The sequence below is a fragment of the Miscanthus floridulus genome, chromosome 6, assembly GCF_019320115.1.
Source record: "Miscanthus floridulus cultivar M001 chromosome 6, ASM1932011v1, whole genome shotgun sequence".
Lineage (NCBI taxonomy): Eukaryota > Viridiplantae > Streptophyta > Magnoliopsida > Poales > Poaceae > Miscanthus > Miscanthus floridulus.
In genome coordinates this window covers 75535832-75557493 of record NC_089585.1, presented here as the reverse complement: position 1 = coordinate 75557493, position 21662 = coordinate 75535832, and the positions used below count along the sequence as shown (strand labels likewise).

The following is a 21662-nucleotide window of genomic DNA, read 5'->3' as shown; positions in this document are numbered from 1 at the left end:
ATCTAGGCTCGTCGTTTGTGATGGGGTTGGCATAGCCCTCATGTGGCATTCTACTACTCCTTAACCTGCCTCTCGGTAGATGCTCGAGTCCTTTTGAAGACCGACTCAGGTGGCCCGCTGGCCTCCCCTCGATGGAGATTCTATGGGTTTGGCTCGAGGTTAGGATCGAACGAGAAGGTTGAGATGACTCTGTCCGCTTTTGAGCGGATCGGGTGAGGGCCGCTAGGGCTTATCTATGTTTTCTCCCCTAGCTCTGTTTGAAGTGAGGCGGCCTCAAGCCCTTTGTGGCCTAGCCTTTGAACCCTAGTCGGTCATCGTTCATATTGAATGAGATGACTACCACTTCATGACGCGATGTGAAGCGTTGTGATGCAATAATTGCGTATGCAATGCTTTGATGTATGGGATGAATGTATGAATGCATACATGAGAATGGATGAATGAATGATCATGCACTAAAAAAGTAGAATGGGGGTTGGTAAAGTTACCTCGATGGCTCGAGTGACGGGTCTAGGGAGCTCCTATCGGATATGTCCGAGTGGGATCTATGTATGTCGTTCATGACAGGGTTGGAATAACCCACATGGGGCATCCCACTGCTCCTTACCCTTCTCTCGATAGCCGCCCGAGCCATCCGATTAACTCAGGTGACTCATTGTCTTCTCCTCGATGGAGATTCCATCGGTGGGCCCCTCCTGACCCTGCCTGGGAAGGCATAGGGTCATTTGCGTGTTGTTACGCCTTATTTCTTGTGTTCGGGTTGCGGTAGTGGTGGGCCCTGCCTAGGCCACATCTAGGTAGCCAGGCGATGTTTCATCAGGCAGGCTGCGTCCCATCAGCCAGGGCCACATCCTGCCGCATGCCTTTTCGCATTAAATAAGGGGAAGGGAGAGGATTTTCCTCCTATTCTTTCACCTTTCCTCAACTGCTGCCGTTCCTCCTTCCTCCTTTTTGCCAAGTCTATTCGTGTGCCATGGCAGTTTCTAGGAGAGAGAAGGGTAGAGTGAGGGAGAGGAAACCTCATAGATTCATTCATAAATCTAAGGTGCAATGTCGAACTGGAGGCCTTCCAATGTGGATGAGGAGGTGCTAGCCGCCTTTGCCAAGAAGGGGCTACTCCCATCGAAGGAGGTGGCACATTGGAGGCCTCCTGTGCCAGGGGAGGTTGTTCCACAACCCTAGGCCGATGAGGTCATCTCCTTCCTTGCCTTCCATGAGCGTGAGCTTGGGTATCCCACGCATTGGTTCCTACACGGGCTCCTCAACAAGTGGGGCCTAGAGTTGCAGCACCTCAACCTAACTAGGATACTGCACATCACCGGCTTTGAAACCATCTATGAGGCCTTCCTTGGGATGGAGCCGCATGTGGACCTCTTCTGGTGGTTTTTCAGCAGGCGACCCCTATCCGAGGGAAAGCCGCCTAGAATCACCCTAGTTTGGGGGGTTTGCCCTGCAAAAGAGGCCAAAGCCATCGATCCCCTACCCCACTAACTCCCCTTGTGACTCTAACCAAGGGTAGCATGGTGAGTGGTTCTACATTAGGAACCCGGTGGAGGTGCCATTCCTAACGTTCACTAGGGAGAGGCCAGAGAGGAGGGAAAGTTGGTCGTGGGGTCCTACCCATCGGCAGAACAAGCTAGAGATTATTGAGATGGAGCTTTGGAGGCTCATGCGGCATGGCCTCGATGGGTTGCGAGTCTTCCATACCTTCTTCTGCTGTTGGGTTGCCCCATTAGCGGAGAGAACACGGCCAATGTGGGAATACTCTGGCCCGATGGATCCCAATCGCGCATCTCTAGAGGAGTTGCCAAAGGATCAAGTCTGGAGTCATATTGATCGAGTGCTACAGTTGAGGGATGAAGACTCCCTTGAAGGGACTCTCGGTCCCCTTCATGCCACTAAACTGTCCAATTTGGTATGCTTTGTTCTCATGACCTTTTCCTTCTTGTTTTGATGTTTTGACTGATTTTGAGTTGCCCATTTCAAAGGGACTCGTGGTCTATAAATCACAACCACATCTTCCAAGAGAGCTGAAAGGCGTGGTTTAGCAAGCTACCTAGAGGGAGGTTGTGCTTGCTGAGATGAAGAAAAAAGCCGAGAAGGTCTGGAGGAGGTTCGATAAGGAGAAGGAGATCAACCGGTGGGTCCGAGGGGCGAGAGCCAGAGCGACATGGAGGCAGAGCTCGAGTCAAAGGAACCCATGAAGATGGGTCATGACATGAGTTCCTCGGAGGATGAGGAAGATAGGGGTGCAGCTATAACCTTGGTGGAGCATCATGAGCCCACGACCACATCCATTGGCGATGGGCGTGGTATGGAGACACGCGGCGATGTTTCTGAGTTGAGGAAGCATGCCACAAGCAAAGACACTGCCCTTGAACAAGAGGCGAAGCGGGTGCGGTCGCTGCGCCCTTCGAAGGCATCATCGGCTCCATGGCCCCCTGCTCTGAGTGTGGCATAGCACGCAGTCGGTGGGGGGGCGTGATCATTCCCCTACATCTTTGGGGTCGATGTGTGTGCGCGACCCCCAATGGGGAGATGCCCCGTTAGTTGCTTTGGTGGTTTCACCATGAGTTGGCGGTCATGGCCGTTCATAGGCCGATCGGGGATCAGTCGGGTTGCCTCCTCCCTTGGCTGATGCGAGGGGGCACGGGTCACGACCCATGAGCGATCCTCGTCCGGTCATCTCGTCGTCAGCTGATCGAGGCTTTAGGGCTCTGTCGCTTTTGTCTTGGTATGCATTCATGGTCCCTTTTGTTCTCATAGTTGATTCTTTGAGTGTGACTAACCTACGCTTGTTTGATAGTGGCTAGGGGTTGGCAGGACTGGGGATCTCCCTACCTCCCATGTGAGAAGAGTGGAGTCCCAACCTACAGTGGGTCACAATGAGCAGCAGGGGAAGTAGGTTGGCGGCAGCGTGACCTTCCTTACTGGGGGTTGTGTCTTCCCGGCTGGTCATGAGCACAGCGGCAGTGGCGACGGTGGTGATGGCGGTGATCCCCATGGTGATGACAAAGGTTGGGTCAGAGGTGACTATCATGGTCCCTCCCCTAATGGTTGCAAAGGAGGAGAGGAGGGAAACTAGGCTCCCTATCTCGCCTGGTGGAGGAGCGCATGGTTCACTCACCTAGTTAGAGCTGGAGGGGTCCAGAGGAACTATGGCTAGGCCAGAGGTAGAGCAGCCATTGGTGAGCCATGGAGTCCTAGCGGTGGACATCCCCTTCTCCGGTGAGGAAGACACTGGGGTGGAGCCACCAGCCATCCCACTATCCTAGGAGTTAGTGATGATCCAGTCGTCGCATGATACTGCGATGGCTAGATCTTCTAGCAGGTCAGGGGTGACCCATGAGCTAGTGTAGCCTTGTCCCAGCGAGCCAGAAAAGTCTCGGCCTTCATGACGAGGAGGAGGTGAAGCTCTAACACCTGCTAGGGGAGAGAGGATTGATCTCGCCCTTACTAAGGTGAGGCTCAAGGAGGCCTTGGAGAGGGTTGAGTTCATCCATCAAGCCATGACAGTCAACTTGCCATGTGTTGCAGAGGTAAGTTTTATGCGTTCTTGGTGTTGTCTTTGATACCTAAGCTTTTAAATGGTTGTCTCAGTACGCCGCTTCTTGTCTCATAGGACCTAGAGATGATATCGATCTATAAGTCCCGATTTCTTCGAGAGGAGCATGGTCGGATGGAGCAAGAAACAATAGCATCATGGTGGGTCAATGAGCTCAAGCACCAGCTAGAGTCTACCCGTCATGAGTCTCAAGAACCAGGTGGCCGAGGAGATGAGAGCATGGGTGGTGGGGCTATGTGCGGTCGAGCAGGTGACTGCTGTCGAGCAGGAACTTGATGCGGTGAAGGTCCACTTGGCGAAGACAGAGGCAGCACTCCAGAAGTCCTTGGAGGCTCTAGTGGTGGAGCAAAAGACCTAGTCAGACGCCGAGCAAGAAGTGGTCGGACTCTAGGGGCAGATGCTTGGGGTAGAGAAGTCGAATGCTCGGCTGCTCAGGAGGGTGACCCAGCAAGAGGAAGGGCTCTCCAATCTCGAGAGCGTCTGCCTTGGTACGTATCTATTCTGCCTCGATTGATGCCTTGATTTTTCCTTTCCTTTGCTTCTAAATTTGTCATTTGATTCTAGAACTGGGTGGAAAGATCAGCTCTCTGGATCAAGAGCTGGAGATGGTCAAAGTGGCAGTCGCTCAAGGCACAGAGGCGCTAGCCTAGTCCCTTGAGGAGTGACACGCTCTTGAGGGAGAGCTCGACCAGATTTGCAACATCATGCAGGTGGTCGTCTATGAGGTGTTTGGGTTAGGACCAAGCACCAATACGCCCGTTGTCCAGCTAGCGGAGGTCCCGAATGAAGTTCAGGCGCTCATCTCCGACAGCATGTTCTACGGGATGTCAGGGTGCTAACCTCGATGGTGACCCATCACCCCAATCTAGACTTCATGGCCATCTTTAGAGGATATGCCGATGGGTGGAGCGCAGACGAAATCCATGTGCTGGGGGAGAATTTGGTGCCACATGCACAGAAGGTCACGGAGCAGGTCACCGCATAGTGGGTGATGGAGGCTCGCTGTTCGATTGTGGCTAAAGACATGCACCGAGAAGATGTCATATAGCCTATGGAGGGAACAAAGGCTGGGTCAAAGGTGAGCGTCGTCCTGCCCCAACCGAGCCAAACATCATCCCGACCATAGCCGAGCTGCCTTTGTCCTCATCAACCATACCGTCAGCCGACGCTGTCGGGGGGTCATAAGAGAATTAGAGTAGATGTAGTTAGTTTATGTAAAAGATGAGTTCATGGGGGGAGCCCCCGTGTGAACAGTTTTACATTCATGAATATTTTAAGTTTGTTTTGTGATGAAATCACTCGTGAGGGGAAGCTTGTCCCGTCTGCCCTTGTTTTTACCCTTGTGTAGCTTTGTTTTTTGTCCTTTCCTTTTTGCACCTGCCCATTGACCCATAGGCTACAACCTTAAGAACCCGAGCATGGCCCGTGAGGCTTAGCTGCTCGTAACCATAGGTCGTGGCAGGGTGTGATCGGTCGGAAGGTTAAAACGCAAGTTACGTAGGGTAATCAAAGGAACAGAATGCTCTTTCGTTTAGGCGATGCCCTTTCATTTGGGCGAAAAGTTTTACTACATGATAGTAAAAAGGGAGGGTGGTATCACACCCTCGTGGAGCCCCTGAGTGACCTAGGCCAAGAGTGCTCATGATGGGGTGTTGTAGGAGCAAACGCTAAATGGAAAGAAACGGTAAGACTGAGCTTTAGGGAAAGAAACAATGTAACTATTTGATGTTCCATGTGTTGGTGAGAACGTTGCCATTGTCGTCCTTCAGTCGGTAGGTGCCTAGTTGGATCACCTCGGCCACCGCATATGGCCCTTCCCATGGGGGAGAGAGCTTATGTTTGTCCTTGGTTGACTGGGTCCTCCTAGGTACGAGATCACCAGCCTTGAGGATCCTCCCCCTGATTTTTCTTTCATGGTACCTGTAGAGAGTTTGCTGGTAATGAGCAGAGCGGATGACAATTGTCTCATGAGCCTCCTCGAGTAGGTCAACCAAGTCCTATGGAGCCTCCGCAACTCAGTCTCGGTCGAAGGCCTTTACTCTTGGGGCACCATGATCAAGGTCGGAGAGCAACACTGCTTCGGCTCCATATGTGAGGAAGAAAGGGGTGAACCCTGTGAACCAATTTGGGGTTGTTATTAGGCTTCGGAGGGTCGCTGGGACCTCTACAACCCATCGCTCGGCATACTTTTTGAGTTGGTCAAAGATGTGGGGCTTGAGTCCTTAGAGGACCATGCCATTGGCCCGCTCAACCTGACCATTAGTACGTGGGTGTCCGACTAAAGCCCAATCGACCCTGATGTCATATCCATCACAGAAGTCTAGGAACTTCTTCCCGATGAAGTTTGTTCCATGGTCAGTGATGATATAGTTAGGAACACCAAACTAATAGATGATGTCAAGGAAGAACTTGACCGCCTCTTCCAAGCAGATATTGGTGATGGGCTTTGCCTTTATCCACTTGGTGAACTTGTCCACCGCTACAAGTTGGTGAGTGAAGCCGCCTAGGGCCTTTCTGAGGGATCTGACCATGTTGAGGCCCTAGACCACAAATGGCTAGGTGATGGGGATGGTCTGAAGCTCCTGCACCAGTAGATGAGTTTGTCGAGCGTAGAACTAGCATCCTTCACACCTATGGGCAACCTCCTCTGCATCTCGGAGTGCAGTGGGCTAGTAGAAACCTTGGTGAAAGGCTTTCCTAACCAGTGACCTTGGGGCTATGTGATGTCCATAGATTCTGGCATGGACCTCGAGGAGGAGCTGTTTCCCCTGGCCGGTCAGGATGCACTTCATGAGTACTCCCGATGGACTCCATTTGTAAAGTTTGTCGCCGATAGCGACGAACATCTTGGCGCGTCTAGCGATTCATCGTGATTCAGCCCTTTCTAATGGGAGAACCTCCTTGTGGAGGTAGGCAAGCAGTGGTGCTCTCTAGTCGACCGAACTGAGTGCCATCATGGCAATGTTGCTAGGCACTCGGTCGGGGTCAGGGCACGTTGAGAGGTTGGAGCCTCCGAGTGCTAGATTGGTGTTGGAGCATGTTTGAGTCAGATCCTCTCAGATGCAGGTAGATGGCTCATGGAGGTCATTTATAAAGACCCTACCGGTGAGCGGTTCCTGTTTGGCCACTAATTTTGTGAGGAAGTCGGCGGCATCGTTGTCCTTTTAGGGGACATGATGTAGCTCGATCCCTCAGAACTTGTCCTCAAGCTTGTGCACCTCCTGGCAGTATGCTGCCATGAGAGGGCTCTTGTAGGTAGACTCCTTCATGACTTGGTTGATGACCAACTCCAAATCGCCACGAACATATAGCCACATGGTGCTGAGCTCGACGGCAATGCACAGTCCGTTGATGAGGGCTTCGTACTCTGTGGCATTGTTCGAGGCTAAAAAATGGAGACAGATTGCGTAGTGAAGCATGCTCCCATCTAGGGAGATCAGAACCACTCCAACCCTCGAGCCAGGCGCCATGATTAACCCATCGAAGTACATCGTCCAGTACTCATGGGTGACATCCAGGGTCAGGAGCTAGACTTCTATCCATTCGGCGATGAAGTTGGCGAGAGCCTAAGACTTAATAGTAGTGCAAGGATGTACCTGATGTCATTGCCCATGAGCTCGAGAGCCCATTTGGAGATTCGTCCCATGGCATCATGGTTGCGGATGATGTCTCCCAGCGAGTACAAAGTGACGACGATGACTTCATGATTAGTGAAGTAGTGTAGGAGCTCTTGGGTCACCATCAAAATGGAGTATAGAAGCTTTTGGGCCTAGGGGTAGCAAACCTTGGCGTTGGCGAGTACCTCACCAATAATGTACATAGGTCGTTGGACCTTTAGGGGGTGTCTTGGCTCCTCCATCTCGACAACGAGGGCGGCGCTCACAACATGGTTGCTTGCCACGATGTAGAGGAGGAGGGATTCTCTCTGCTCAGGAGCGACAAGGATTGGGGCCAACATCAGTGATGCTTTGAGGCTTTCTAAAGCCTACAGTGCCTCCTCTGTCTAGACGAATGTGTCTATCTTTTTAAGAAGTTTGTAGAGAGGCATCCCTCGTTCACCTAGTCAGGAGATGAACTGGCTCAGGGCGGCCAGACAGCCGATGAGCCTCTGTATGCCCTTGACGTTGTGTATTGAGCCCATGTTGGAGATGGCTATGATTTTTTTGGGGTTGGCTTCGATGCCACCTTTGGACACGATGTATTCGAGTAGCTTCCCCTTTGAAACCCCAAAAACATATTTTTCGGGATTCAATTTGATGCTGAACCTTCGTAGGTTCATGAATGTTGCGGCCAAGTTTGTGATCAGGTCGCTGGTTGAGCCGTTTTCACCACTACGTGATCTACATAGACGGCGATTGTTGGTTTTGGCTGCTCGACTTGGTCAAGTTGCTCGGGTGGGTTGATTTGGTCAGCGAAGCATCATTGCATGCACCGTTGATAGGTGGCACCAGTGTTCTTCAGACCGAAAGGCATGGTTACGTAGCAGTATGAACCAAATGGGGTGATGAATGATGCCACGACCTGGTTGAACTCTTTCATCATGGTGGTAGCCTGAGTAGACATCCAGGAAGGAGAGGATTTCGCACCCTGAGGTGGAGTCAACTATCTGATCTATGCGTGGTAAAGGGAAGTGGTCCTTTGGGCATGCCTTATTGAGACCAGTATAGTCAACACACATTCTCCATTTCCCATTCTTCTTTTTCATAAGAACAGGATTAGCTAGCTAGTTAGAGTGGTATACCTCTTTGATGAATCCGGCTACTAGGAGTTTGGTGATCTCCTTGCCTATGGTCCTATGCCTTTCATCGTCAAAGCGACATAGGCATTGCTTAGTGGGTTTTGAGCCTGGTATGATGCATAGTGCATGCTCGGCAACCTCCCTTGGTATGCCTAGCATGTCAAAAGGTTTCCATGCAAAGACATCACGATTGGCACGTAGGAAGTCGGTGACCTCGCTTTCCTATTTGGCCGAGAGCTTGGTCCTGATCCACACCGTCTTGGTCGGGTCGGTGGGATTGATCCCCACTGCCTTGGTTTCCTTAGTTGGATGGAAGGCGCTTAGGAGGTTGGCTCATTGCAATTGAGGACTACTAGAGTCGCTAACTTCCCAAGTTCTGGGAGCTCAGTGGAGTTGATGACGGTAGTGGCAAGCTCATAATGCTTGTGATCGCATGTGTAGGCGTGCAAAAAGGTGCTACCCATGGTGATGATGTTGTTTGGTCCCAGCATCTTCAGCTTGAGGTAGGTGTAGTTAGGGATCACCATGAACTTGGCGTAACATGGCCGCCCCAAGATGGCGTGGTAGGACCCTAGAAAGTCCACCACTTCGAAGGTCAGGACCTCTAAGTGGAAGTTGGCTCGGTCACCAAACGTGATGGGCAGGTCGATCTGTCTGAGTGGGTACGCCTGTGTCCCTAGAATCAAGCCATGGAAGGGAGAGCTCACTGAGCAGAGTTCTGATCAGGGGATGTGCATGGTGTCGAGGGTGTCGACATAGAGAATGTTGAGGCCGCTGCCTCCATCCATCAGTACCTTGGTGAGGCGCTTCTTGCGGACGATGGGGTCGATAACGAGCGAGTAGCGACCCGGTCGAGCGACATGGGAAGGATGGTCTCTTTGATCAAAAGTGATTGGGGAGTCCGACCAACTAAGGAAAGAGGGGATGGCTGACTCAATGGTGTATGCCTCTCTATAGCGTACCTTATGCTGGCGCTTAGAGTGGATGGTGTCAGATCCCCCAAAGATCATGAGGTATTCCTCGAGGTTGGAGAAGCCATCTTCATCCTTGCCCACCGCGCCTCCTTTCTTGGCCTCCTCCTCCTTGCTTTTCCCTTCCTTTGGCTTGCCAGCCTATCATAGAAAGCGCTTGAGGAGCTTACATTCCTTATAGAGGTGCTTGACGGGGTAGGCGTGGTTGGTGCATGGACTCTCCATAAGCTTGTTGAAGTGGTCGGGCTGGCCCTGCTGGGGATGCTTGCCCACGTGGTCGGTCATGGTCACCAAAGCTAGGTTGGCCGGTCAGCACCGATCCTTCTTGTTCTTCTTGCCCTTTTGTGTGGAGGGGCCCTTGCCTTGGTCCTTGAGCTTAGCCTCCCCCTATCCTGACTACCGCTAAAGACTGCCCCGACTGCCTCCTCACTGGAGGCATGGTTTGTGGTGATGTCAAGTAGGTCATGGGTGGTATGGGGCTTCAAACAGTCAAGCTTGTCGATGGACTTGCAGGTTGTCCTAGAGAGGAACGCACTAATGATGTCTGCGTCAACGACATCAGGAAGGGAGTTGCACCGCTTTGAGAACCTATAGATGTAATCCCGTAGGGACTCATTGGGCTCCTGCTGGCAACTCTTGAGGTCCTAGGAATTCCTAGGACCAACATATGTCCCCTGCAAATTTCTGATGAAGACCCTCTTGAGATCCTCCCAATCACAGTTGCTGTCGAGTGGAAGGAATTTGAGCCATGCTCGAACATGCTCCCCCATGCATATGGGGAGGTATTGGATGATCAAGTGTTCATCATCCACTCCTCCAGCTCGATAGGTGAGCCAAAAGTCTTTGAGCCATATACCAGGGTTTGTTTCCTCAGTGTATCTAGTGATGTTGGTGGGTGGTCAAAAGTGCTGTGGGAACGATGCTTTTTGGATGCAATGACCAAAGGCCCATGGCCTTGGGCCTTCTAGGCTAGGGCTCTGGTCATTTGGTCAGCCACCATGCCTAGGGTGCATGTCCCCATACTCCTCGATGGTCAAGCCTAGGCCCATGCCGCCTGGTCTCGCCGCCATTCGATAGGCGTTATCATCATGTCGAGCATGGCGTTGATTGTTGATGACACTGTGTGCATCACGATTCGGCCTGAGCCATTCGTGCATAGGTGGTTGGTGTGGAGCGGGTGTTAGGTTGGGCTATGGTGTAGCCGTGGCTTCCTGCTCCACACCCGGCAACTACTACAGTGAGTGGATGGAGCAATTCGACTGGTGTGGCCCTAGTCCCCTGGTTGGGCAAGAGGCCACAAGCTGGTGTCATGACACGGAGCTCTCTGCCTACTGAATGGTGGTGGTCTCCACTAGTGCCTAGAAGTTGCGGTGGATTTCCTATTCACTAGGGGGTCAGCAGCCTCTGGGAGGCCACACAGAAGCATCGCCGTAGCAGCGATATTCTGACCAGCATGAGCAAACTAAGGGGGCTCATCCCCTCTGTCCAGTATGTTACGCTAGACCTGATGGGCATGACCCTGAGCACCGCTTGCCAGGTTATGCGCATGTGGCGCATGGTGCCACGCCGAGTGCGCCAGCGTAGGCGATGGCTGGCTCTGTCACCTTTGTCGTAACTCCTCGCCGTGCTCCTATGCACGCGCGAGGGCCTTCATATGGGGGTCTGGAGGGGTGTGAGTCTATAGAGACTCCACTACCACTGGTGGCTATCCTGGGGCATTCGCTATAGTGCACTCCCAGGACAGAGGGTGGCTAGATGCCATGACATCGCCGATGCTGGAGCCGTCGCTTTCGACCTCGTCATCGACGAGGTCATGAAAGGAGGCGGGAGCATAGCCCGCCATCCCCATAAACTAGGACGTGAGAGGGGGTGGCGTTAGCATCCTTTGGAGCCCCCATGCACACGTGTTCATGGGGGACACAAAGCCATAGGGGAATCAGTCGCATGGCGGTCGTGGTTGGGACAACGGGGTCCCTCTGGAGAGTCGGCGGAAGTTGTTAAATAGTGAGTAAAGAATAATATGTAGATCACTCACCATGGGGTTTCAGCCCAGCATGGGCTCAAGGCAAAGCACAAGTGTCTCGACGTTGTGGTCGTCGAGTGGCCTGGGGCCGGTGGAGGGTGCTCCTCCTCCAGTGGATGCCAGGACGAGCGCCTCCTTACGGAGGCAGAGTACACCAAGCTAGTCGGTAGCGAAGTCTAGGCTTCCAAAGAGGAAAGTCTAGAGTAGCTCAAAGACAGGAGGAACCCACATCCCAATAGGTGGGAGCATGGGAAACTCCAATGATCCAAAGTGAATCGTATCTCTCGAGTCCGTTATGCTAAAGATGGTGGAAAGGTGGGCCATACGATGACCAAAAGCATGAACGCACGTCGTCTTCCCCATAGGCGGCACCAACTATCGGTGCGAAAAGTGACCAACAAATAAATATTTATAGTTTTGCCATGTGTTGTGATCGGATGTGGCCTAGCACTCAATGACATAGGATTTATACTAGTTTAGGCAACGTGCCCTACGTCCAGTTTTAGTCGATCGGTGACTTTATTCCTGAGCCTAGGTGCTCAAAGTTTGCTGTGGGGTTACAAACGAATAGGAATGAGAAGGGGTGTTAGAGGTCTAGTCGGACTCCGATCCGAGTGGCTGAAAGTGACGGATGCTCTAATGTGCGCTAAGTATTAGAGCATATGCTTTGTGTAGCTATTGAGTTCTAGAGCTATTGAGTTGTTCGAGTCCTCAGGTGAAAGCTCTAGTTTGGTTTTGGTGAATTGATGAAACCCTAAGTGCTAACCTAGTTTATCAAGTGATCATGAGATAGGTAGCACATTCCAAGTGGTGAAGCAAATGAAGATCATAGCATGATGATGATGATGCCATGACAATGATCAAGTGCTTGGACTTGGAAAGAAGAAAGAGAAAAACAAAAAGCTCAAGGCAAAGGTATAAATGGTAAGAGTTATTTTGTTTTGGTGATCAAGACACTTAGAGAGTGTGATCACATTTAGGTTTGATAGACGTACTATTAAGAGGGGTGAAACTCATATCGAAATGCGGTTATCAAAGTGCCACTAGATGCTCTAACTCATTGCATAGCATTTAGGATCTAGTGGAGTGCTAACACCCTTGAAAATGTTTGTGAAAATATGCTAACACATGTGCACAAGGTGATACACTTGGTGGTTGGCACATTTGAGCAAGGGTTAGGAACTTCACCGGTGGAGTGTTCGCCCGTAGAATGCGGATAGTCCGACGGTGCCACCGACGCCCTAGACAGAAAAGATGGAGGTCACTATAAGTGATCGGATGCTAGTCTCGGTTGGACCGGCATGTTCGGTCAGTGGTAGCAGAGGGCGTGCGTTTCAGTCTCATGACCGGACGCTAGAGGTAGGGTTCGGTCCTATTGTCAGGCAGCGCACAGAGGCTAGGGTCTCTGACCGGACGCTGGTAGGGTCCAGTCGTGCATGACCAGACGTGTCTGGTGGGTAAAATGCATTTCTAGAACCTTACTAGAAACGACCGGACGTTGGTGGCTCAGCATCCGATCAGTTATAGCGCAGCGTTTGGTCAACTCAAGTGACCATTGAGATCGGGACACATGTTTATCATCAGGTGACCGGACACTGAGGTCCAGCATCTGGTCAACTTGACCAGAGCATCCGGTCAGCCCATGTTGTGCCCAGTGAAGGGGTACAATGGCTCTATTTCATGGGGGCTTCTATTTAAGCCCCATGGCTAGTTGAAGCTCACACCTTTGGCCATTTGCATTGACATAGCAACCTTGTGAGCTTAGCCAAAGCCCTCCCACTCATCTCCATCATTGATTCATCATCTTTGTGAGATTGAGAGAGAATCCAAGTACATTGCTTGAGTGTTTGCATCTAGAGGCACTTGGTGTTCATGTTTTGCTATGGGATTTGCTTGTTACTCTTGGTGGTTGCCACCACCTAGACGACTTGGAGCAGCGAGGATCGTCGAGTGGAGGTTGGTGATTGTCTCCAGCTCTGATCGTGGTGATTGTGAGGGGTTCTTGACCTTTTCCTGGTGGAGAGCCAAAAGGTACTCTAGTGGATTACTCATGGCTTGTGTGATCCTCATCTTATGTTGGTTGTGTGGCACCCTATTGAGGGTTTGGCATGTGAAGCCAATTAGCGCGTGAACCTCCAAATGAGTGAATCGCCACAACGAGGACTAGCTTGCCGGCAAGCAAGTGAACCTCGGTAAAAAATCATTGTGTTCATCATTGATTCCAAGGTGATTGGTCTTCATTGTTATTCATCCTTGTGATTGATTGGTTCCTTCATCTACACAGTGGTATAACCTTCTTGATCACTCCCTTTACATTACCGCAAACAAGTTGTCATGCCTTTGTTCAGGTAGGTAGTTGTTTTGCTTCTATATATAGGTCAATTTGGGCTTCATAACTAAAGGAGTGTGTGTGTTGAATATTATTAATTGTGCTGCTTTGTACAGGGGGAGCCTGAGTACTTTTGAACAATTTTCCTGCATTGTCTAGGAGGAAGAAGAGGGGTTCCATGGTGCATTGCCTACCAATTCGAATGATGCACTAATTATATTTATTTTTGCCAAGCAAGCAGTAGTGCCACATAGGAGGAGCACAGCTACGTCATTTCGTTATGTAAGTCTGTAGAGATTAGTACCTTTAGTTTGTAATTTATGTACCGCTTGTGTTAGGACAACAGTTGAGAAAGATATTATAGTAAGCGTCCATTATTATTGTAAGAATATAGTTTATGGATGCAATGATTATATTTGTATGCTTTGTGTTCAGTAAGCTATTAAGGGTCATTTATTGTTTTGCTACCACCACCATCGTTGGTGGTGCAAACGTCCAACACCATCGCTATACGTATTATGCGGTAGGGATAAAAGTGTATCACCGTCGAATCGTTTAGTAACCCGACACCGACTAAACGATCATCAAAGGTGGATCATGATGCAAGGTGATGGTGACCATGACCTTTGTACTGGCGGATCATACGCTGAAGCGACGGTGGTGTTAACCTCTACATAGGCGTCTCGGCCGTCGAACCGACAATGAACCCGCACTGTTGACAGTCGGGTCGAAGTACAAGGCAACGGTGCTGGTGACTACTACATAGGCGGTTGACGTGCCCACACGACGGTTTTGATAGCCTCGACACAATCGGATCATTTGCCAATGCGACGGTGTTAGTGTACATCCACAACCGGGTCATGCTCTAATATGACTAAAGTAAGGACCTAATCACGGACGGATCATAAGTCAATCGACGGTGTTAGTGTACACCGTAGTCGGTCCCAAATGCCGACGGTGAAGGCTATGACCATCACTGTCGATAGCTTACCGCCGAGTCCAAAATAGGACTACGATGTGGGTTACGACGTGGCTGTGAAAGGTGCGAGTGTAGTACTGGATGTATTTAAGTACATGATAGGGAATTAGTAGGATGTTAGGAGGCCAGGCCCCCAGCCCCCCTTCCTCCACCCTTGCATCCGACGATGTCTACTAGTCTAAACACCATGTTTACACTAGCAAACACTACTCATATCCTTCGAGCAAGAACAAGAGCAAACCAAGGGCACGCCAGACCGATATTCAAGTATGAATCACCTGTTCTACTATCATATTGCAAAGTAGTAACATTTAAACTATGTAACCAACATGATAATATGATCATACTAGTATGAGCAAACACAATCATAATATCATATGAACCATGAACACAACATAGTAAAGATGAACATAACTTGCTAGCTCCTAGAGGCGGGTGGTTCGGTTGGACCCCAAGAGGGTTCGGGTGAACCCTCCATAGGCCAGGGATCCGGCGATCCTTGGTGGCCTCCTTCGAGGTCCATCTTTGGTCGGGTGTCCCACCATGGAATTGTTATTCTAGGCCTGCCTACATCCCTCTGGTTTGGGTCGTGTAGGAGTGAATTTGGCCTTTGAACCCTTTATGTGTGCTTCAACGATTTATCGTGTTGATCGGAGTTGAACTTCTTTGCCATTTGTACACATATTTTTATGTTTTATGCTAAAGTGTACCTACAACCAAATAACTTCAAGAACAACTGGAAAAAGTATTACTATATAAAGAACTTTAGGAGATAGCCAATTTTCTTAATGGAAGCGGTCACAAAATGAACCTGATCCTAAAACACCTAAAGGTTTTTGGAGGCGGTTACGGAGACGACAAAATTTGACCACCTCCTAAGTTGATTAATAGAGGCACTATTTTAGAGGCGGACCTCTTAAGAGGTCCGAAGCCCAAAAAATCCATTACTAGGTTTGGAGAGCATGCTATCTCTTCTCTCCTCGTAGCGGTCTCTCTTATTTCTCTCTTCTCTTCCTTGAGACCACGACTCCTCTCCCACGGCTCACGAGACACTAGGCGACGACGCGGCCCTCGAAATGCGGCATGACCAGGAGGCAGCGGCACGACCAAGAGGGTAAAAAAATATTTCCTCAAACTTTTTTTCTTGAAATCTGAAAATAAATAAAATAATATGTTATGTGTTACGGCAAACATTTTCACTATGCAAATTATCGCTAAAATGGACCTTCATTTGGTGGCAGCTAAAAATCGATGGGCCAGAAAACGGTCTACCGAGCGACCCAAATAGCCTCCTCCGAACCGTGTCGCCCAGACACTCTTCTCTCCCACTTGACTCTCTCCCAGACTCCTACTCTGCGCCTGGTCCCCGGAGCCCCGAAGGCGGCGGTGGACCGGAGACGGCGGCGCGGCGCGACTCTCCCCAAGCGGCAGTGGCGGCGGCGGCTGCAAGGCAAAGGAGGCTGCGAGGCGCCGCCTACGGCGGCTACGAGCGGTGGCGGAGGCAGATACGAGCGGTGGAGGCGGCTACGACGGGTCAGCGGCTGTGAGATACTGAAATCCCCACTCCAGTTCTCTTCTTCCCCAATCAGCACCACCAACTCCAAGTGGCAATCACCATGGGAGAGCAATCTGGCAAGTTTCTTCTCTGCTCACATTGCATTCTCATCTTTGCTTGTATGTTGTGGACATCTTTAGTAAAGATTTAAAGATATTTAGTAAACATCTTTAGTCAATTAGTTTTATTGTGGCTTAGTTTTAGACTTGTCATATGATCTACGCTTTCAAGTAGTAAAGGTTATGAATCAGTTAGTAATGGTTATCAGGTTGTGCCAAGGTTCTGTGTTTTTTCCCCCATATTTTTTGCAAAAATAGCTAAATCGCTTAGCTGCAGCTATCTACGGCTATAGCTGCACTTGGCTGTTGTGGAGGACAACAGCTAAGAGGCTTAGCCGGAGATTTAAAACCTTGGATATACATTATCTATATCATATTTCATACTCACTAATTTCGAATTTTGGCGAAAGAACTATTGATGTACACCCGTGTCCTAAACTGTGTCCTGGCCTTGTGCTGCTGACTTTTGCTGGTTTATTTGATGTTCTGAAGGTTTTAGAAATGGAGCACAACAGAAGTCCGTATCCTGATGCTGTTACATTTCAGGGGCCCAGAATGCTTGGGATATGCTCTCTGACGAGCAGTCACAGAAACACATCACTACTGGTTCTGGTGACCTCAATGACATACTTGGTGGCGGGATTCACTGCAAAGAAGTTACTGAGATCGGTTAGTTTACTTTCTAATACTGTTCCTAACAAGGATCAAATGGGAGCTATTGGGCAATTTTTTAATCAATTAGCTAGGTGTATATGTAACCTGTGCTTCTTTTTTGCTTCATGTCTACTACTGATGATCTCTCAAACTTTTGTGCTATTCTGAAGATTCGTAGTGCTTAGTGTGTCTCTTGTTCTATCATGCTTCGCTCCTAGTGTTCAGAGATCAGAAAATGCCCTTAATTTCCCTCTATCAAGTAATTTAATAATTTTGATTCTCTCAGTCGATGTATCTGAAGCGACTGACCTAATGCACAGTACTAATTTTATTCAGGTGGTGTCCCAGGGGTTGGTAAAACTCAACTGGGGTATGTTGTGCTTACTAATGAATACAAGCGCAGCAGATCTTCCTACTAAATACGATCTTTTCTTCAGGATTCAACTAGCAATCAATGTACAAATCCCAGTGGAATATGGTGGCCTTGGTGGGAAAGCAGTTTATATCGGTAAATAGCTTCACACAGGAATACATATCATCTACATCTAGTGCTTTACTGAGAAAGCCTAATAGCAGTTGTCTTCATCATAACAGATACAGAGGGCAGTTTCATGGTTGAACGTGTCTACCAGATTGCTGAAGGGTGTATCAGGGACATACTGGAGCACTTTCCACACAGCCATGAGAAGTCCTCTTCTGGCCAAAAACAATTACAGCCTGAGCATTTCCTGGCGGACATCTATTACTTCCGAATATGCAGTTACACCGAACAAATTGCAGTCATAAACTACCTGGAAAAGTTCCTCGGAGAGCATAAAGATGTGAGTTCCTTCAACAGTTGACTTCTCAAGTCTAACTTTAGCACAACTATTTCTGTTGTGTTGTCAATCTTTTTTATCTTGATACTTTACCTTTTCTTTGCAATCAGGACATTATAATGTACGCTAGTTTTTTCTCTCCCAGTTTTGCAATGTACTCCAACTGACCTTGTGTTCAAAAGTAAAGATTTGGCTATCTACTTTGCAGGTGCGTATAGTTGTTATTGATAATGTTACTTTCCACTTTCGACAAGATTTTGAAGATCTGGCACTGAGGACCAGAGTGCTAAGTGGATTATCATTGAAGTTAATGAAGATTGCAAAGACATATAACTTGGCAGTAAGTTACCCATCATGTGTATGAAGGGTATTAATTCTGACTGTATGTTACCTATTTGATGAGGCTAACATATTTATCTTGTTCTGCTGAGCAGGTTGTCTTGTTGAACCAAGTCACGACTAAATTTACAGAAGGGTCATTTCAATTGACTCTTGCTCTAGGTCAGTTTTGTGTCATACAATTACAATCCTCCATTCCTTCATCTTCAAATTAGTACTGGATGCTTGTGGTCTTTATTGTTCACAGAGCAGGAGGAAATTGGCAATAAAAATTTCCTAATTATGTGCTTATGTTATCAAGGTTGCCTTTCTGTTTTATTTCTGGGCACGCATTTCCAGTGATTAAGTCAAAACGGCTGAAATGCATATGGGCAAGCTTTTACTAATTGCAGCCAAAACTTTGGTGCCGTGATAATGTTGCCGGATGAAATTATCTAGGCAAATCATACACAAAAAACTGAAAATCTTGTGCTTTTTGTATAGTTGTAGCATATGTGATGTACATAACTTTCAATCTATACCGCAATCTTGTGGCTCCATGACAATTGGTGCCACAAGCTGTGCCAAACCTTTTGCACCAGCCATACACCAGAGACTCCCTTAAAAAAATTCTTCTAAGGACAACTTGGACACTTGGTGCAGCACCATTAAAAACACACTCATTTCTATGTCGCTAAATCATCCATGCTCTCAAGGAGATCAACGAGTTTACTCCACTTTTCCAATGTCCTGGAATTAAAGTATTTATCCGAAGCCTACCAAACTTGTCCAGAAGACACAGTTTGTCAAAATTTGTTGAATTGTCTCCTGCTCTTGAACACATAAAGGACACTGATTTGGATGTTGGCAGCCCTCTGCAGGCAAGTCTATCAGCAGTCCAACACCTATTATGAGCTGCTAACCATAGGAAAATTTGACATTTCTTAGGTGCCCATGATTTCCAAATAAGCTCCCATAGGGGAATGGAGGTGCCATGATCTCTTTTCAGTCATTCATATTCATATTTGTATCCATGTTTGTGTCATCAATATTTTTGTACAAAAGTAAAATGCGCAGACCCCCCCCCCCCCCCCCCCCCCCAAACACACACACATGGATATATGACTTATATAATCAGATCGTGTCCAACAATCTCCACATTTCCCTACCTTTGCAGTAAGAAACTGGTATTACAGGCTAAGTTCCGGTAAATTGATAAACTGGTTATAGTTCTGATAGTCCAAGTTATGACAATAACTACAATTTTTTTCTCCAGTGGGACTGGATGGATGTTTGCCAAAAAAAAAAGAAAAAGAAAAAAAGGGTTTTCAAGTAGATGGGTGACTGTAGCTTACATCTTCTGTTCAGTGACATATTTCTTCTGAATATTTCATGGGCACTGGACACTTGAACCGATTATTCCAAGATAAGATAATGACCTTGTTATGCAGGTGACAGCTGGTCCCACTCATGCACGAACCGGCTGATTCTGTACTGGAATGGGAACGAACGATACGCACACCTTGACAAGTCTCCTTCACTTCCAGTAGCCTCAGCACCGTATGCAGTGACAGGCAAAGGGATTAGAGATGCTGTGAGTTCACACCACAAGCGAGCCCGAGTAACGTAGCATTCTTGGTGTCAAGCACTTCCATCTCCACTGTGCTCACCACGGATCTTTTGGCCAAGTTAGGTGAGACTGGAGAATCATACCATTTTGCTGATTCTCAATTGCTTTGTGCTGTTAGCTACATACCAACCTTAGAGAAGTAGATGCAACAGAACAGGCTACTACAGTGTTTTTGTATCTGAACATGTGGCACATCTTACATTCAGTAAGCCTATAACAACCGGCATAAATGTGCTTCTCTGATCACCGATCAGCAAATCGAAAAACAGCTGCAAGGTGGGCAATTGCCAATTGGCATGGATAACAGTTAACAAAAACGTGTGGAAGAATGTTCTGAAGTGTAGAATATGATGGAGGGTTGCTCAGTTTCCTATTTTTCATTGCTTTACGATTTGTGGGCATATCAAGATTCGCACAGTGGGGGCCTGTTTAGTTGTCGGCCGAAGTTGGCGTCGCCGGAATTCAGAGCACCGTAGCGCACCTGTAGCATTTCGTATTTCGTTTTTCGTTTGTATTTGGTAATAGTTGTTCAATCGTTGACTAATTAGGCTCAAAACATTCATCTCGCAAAGTACAATCAAACTGTGCAATTAGTTTTTGATTTCGTTAATATTTAGTACTCCATGCATGTACCGTAAGTTTAATGTGACGGAGAATCTTCTTTTTATATAGTGCCAAAGTTTGAATTTTGGTGGAACTAAACATGGCCTGGATTGAGAATGGTAAATACGAGCTTTGATTATGCTTGGTTGAGAAACTAAATTCCAAAGCTATTTTTCCTTTCACCTTAGACACTAGGGACTTATCACTGTTACGAAATGGTGTCTCTTAACAGACGTTCCTTCGGTGATCTCATCAACGACGTCATGAATAGATATATGTTCACGAAGTGATCTCATCCATCAATTACAAGATTAGTGGATAGGATTAGACAATTAGTTTTACTCCAAAGAGCATGTCCTTTGGGAACAGTCGTGTCCCTTCGTGACACCCCTTCACTTATATAAATATATTTCAGAGATCCATGAAAGAGACATTTCTCCCAAAATCTTGTTCATCTACATTCATACTTTAACACGTTATCACGCACTTTCGCTCTCCACCGAGTGAATCACGATCGCAAATTGGCATTTACTCGAGAAGGATGTTGTTCTTTCGGAGATGGGCCTACAAGCAGATCCCTGGAGAAATTTCATTCCAGTGCTACTCAACGCCGAAGATAGAGAACAAGCACGAAGAAGTTCACGCTGGTCCTCGCTGCAAGATCGCCTGTGTTCTCAGTTCTCAATCATCAGCGTTCTGCACAAAAACAAAGATCCAGACGTCTCCTTCGCATGAAGAACATCTTCGGAGGAAGAAGAATCACGGTAAAACCATCATCGTTTACCTCTAGGCACTCGTCATTGCGGTTGCTTTTCTGCGCCGCCCTTCGCAAGCGTACCGATCCGCGCTGCACGGAGGTTGTCGTGGCTTGGAGCGACGGCTGTCCCACACGGCGTCCCTCTTCGAAGCACGCAACTGCACGTCCATGGCAAGCCTGGCGGCGGTTGGCGTCTTCAGATCAGCCCCAGCAGCGTCCACGCTTCAGGATGGCGAGCCCGCGTCTGGCCAGCAGCGCCGCCTGCGGTTGGCAACTCCAAGGCTAGGCGCCCTTCGCGCCGTGGCCCCGCGCCTGTGGCCTCGCGTCGTGGCCGGCGACCACCGCAGCGGCACGGACAGAACCGCCCGCGCGGCCTTGTGCCCGTTGCAGGCATCCTCGTCCTCGCGGTACTGGCCCCCGTGGCCGTGCACGCACGCAAGCCCCGCACTCGCGACCGTCCTGCGGCCGACGTCAGCGACCTTGCGTCGCGGCCGGCAACCCTAGCGCGACTCCGAGCTCGCGGCTGGCGACGGCGGCGTCGTGTACCCCGGCTGCGGTTCTTGGCTAGGCCCTGGCATGCGGCGGCGATGGTTGTGCCCCGTTCGCCCAAATCGGCAACGGTGGCTCCGCTATGACCGTGGCACGCGGCGACGGCCGGCCCAG

The 21662-nt window shown here is 49.0% G+C and overlaps 1 protein-coding gene across 4 annotated transcripts; it reads left to right on the top strand.

Annotated features, from left to right (window-relative positions):
- The first annotated feature begins 15920 nt into the window (after positions 1-15920).
- On the top strand, positions 15921-20096 carry LOC136458398 (DNA repair protein RAD51 homolog 3-like). 4 transcript variants are annotated; one of them, XM_066458344.1, is made up of 8 exons: positions 15921-16237; positions 16712-16888; positions 17210-17243; positions 17311-17381; positions 17468-17694; positions 17900-18031; positions 18126-18192; positions 19461-20094. In XM_066458344.1, exons 2-8 carry the CDS (start codon positions 16786-16788, stop codon positions 19637-19639), a joined length of 813 nt encoding a protein of 270 aa, XP_066314441.1. In that variant the 5' UTR covers positions 15921-16237; positions 16712-16785; the 3' UTR covers positions 19640-20094. The 4 variants fall into 4 exon arrangements, with proteins under 4 accessions (XP_066314441.1, XP_066314440.1, XP_066314438.1 ...); XM_066458343.1 differs by having other exon boundaries at positions 16766-16888; positions 19461-20092; XM_066458341.1 differs by having other exon boundaries at positions 17210-17381; positions 19461-20096.
- Positions 20097-21662: the final 1566 nt, after the last annotated feature.

Bases quoted from the DNA above. Each gene is read 5' to 3' on its own strand.
- LOC136458398 (XM_066458341.1), top strand. From the start codon at position 16,721: ATGGAGCACAACAGAAGTCCGTATCCTGATGCTGTTACATTTCAGGGG. The intron at 18,032-18,125 runs GTAAGTTACCCA...TCTGCTGAGCAG, and splicing joins CAAAGACATATAACTTGGCA to GTTGTCTTGTTGAACCAAGT. The intron at 18,193-19,460 runs GTCAGTTTTGTG...CTTGTTATGCAG, and splicing joins TCAATTGACTCTTGCTCTAG to GTGACAGCTGGTCCCACTCA.